This window comes from Aptenodytes forsteri, unplaced genomic scaffold (genome assembly GCF_000699145.1).
Source record: "Aptenodytes forsteri isolate BGI_AS27 unplaced genomic scaffold, ASM69914v1 Scaffold164, whole genome shotgun sequence".
NCBI classification, from domain to species: Eukaryota; Metazoa; Chordata; class Aves; order Sphenisciformes; family Spheniscidae; genus Aptenodytes; species Aptenodytes forsteri.
Window position 1 is genome coordinate 2,605,582 of NW_008795527.1, and position 403 is coordinate 2,605,984.

General features: G+C 59.1%; 1 protein-coding gene across 4 annotated transcripts in view; it reads left to right on the top strand.

The window, feature by feature from the left end:
* The first annotated feature begins 210 nt into the window (after positions 1-210).
* The window catches only part of IGF2BP3 (insulin like growth factor 2 mRNA binding protein 3), a 118,493-nt gene continuing 118,300 nt past the window's right edge, over positions 211-403 (top strand). For all 4 annotated transcript variants that reach the window (XM_019472784.1, XM_019472783.1, XM_009282047.2 and 1 more), the window contains exon 1: positions 211-385. In XM_019472784.1, the coding sequence (XP_019328329.1) occupies positions 211-385 (175 nt within the window). The remainder of the gene's footprint in view (positions 386-403) is intronic.

Sequence of the window (403 nt, forward strand, 5' to 3'; positions counted from 1 at the left end):
TCTCTCTCTCTCTTCTTCCTTCATCGCATTTTGTTTTATTTCCCCCTTCCTCCCCACCTCCTCTCGCAAGACGAGGGTTGCAGCCCGCGGTGCGCGCCTCCCCGAGCCGCCAGGAAGATGAACAAGCTCTACATCGGCAACCTCGGCGAGAACGTCAGCCCCCTCGACCTGGAAAGTCTCTTTAAGGACTCCAAGATCCCCGCCAGGAAGATGAACAAGCTCTACATCGGCAACCTCGGCGAGAACGTCAGCCCCCTCGACCTGGAAAGTCTCTTTAAGGACTCCAAGATCCCCTTCTCGGGCCAGTTCCTGGTGAAGACGGGGTACGCCTTCGTGGACTGCCCCGACGAGAGCTGGGCCATGAAGGCCATCGAGGCACTTTCAGGTGAGCGGCCCCTTCCAC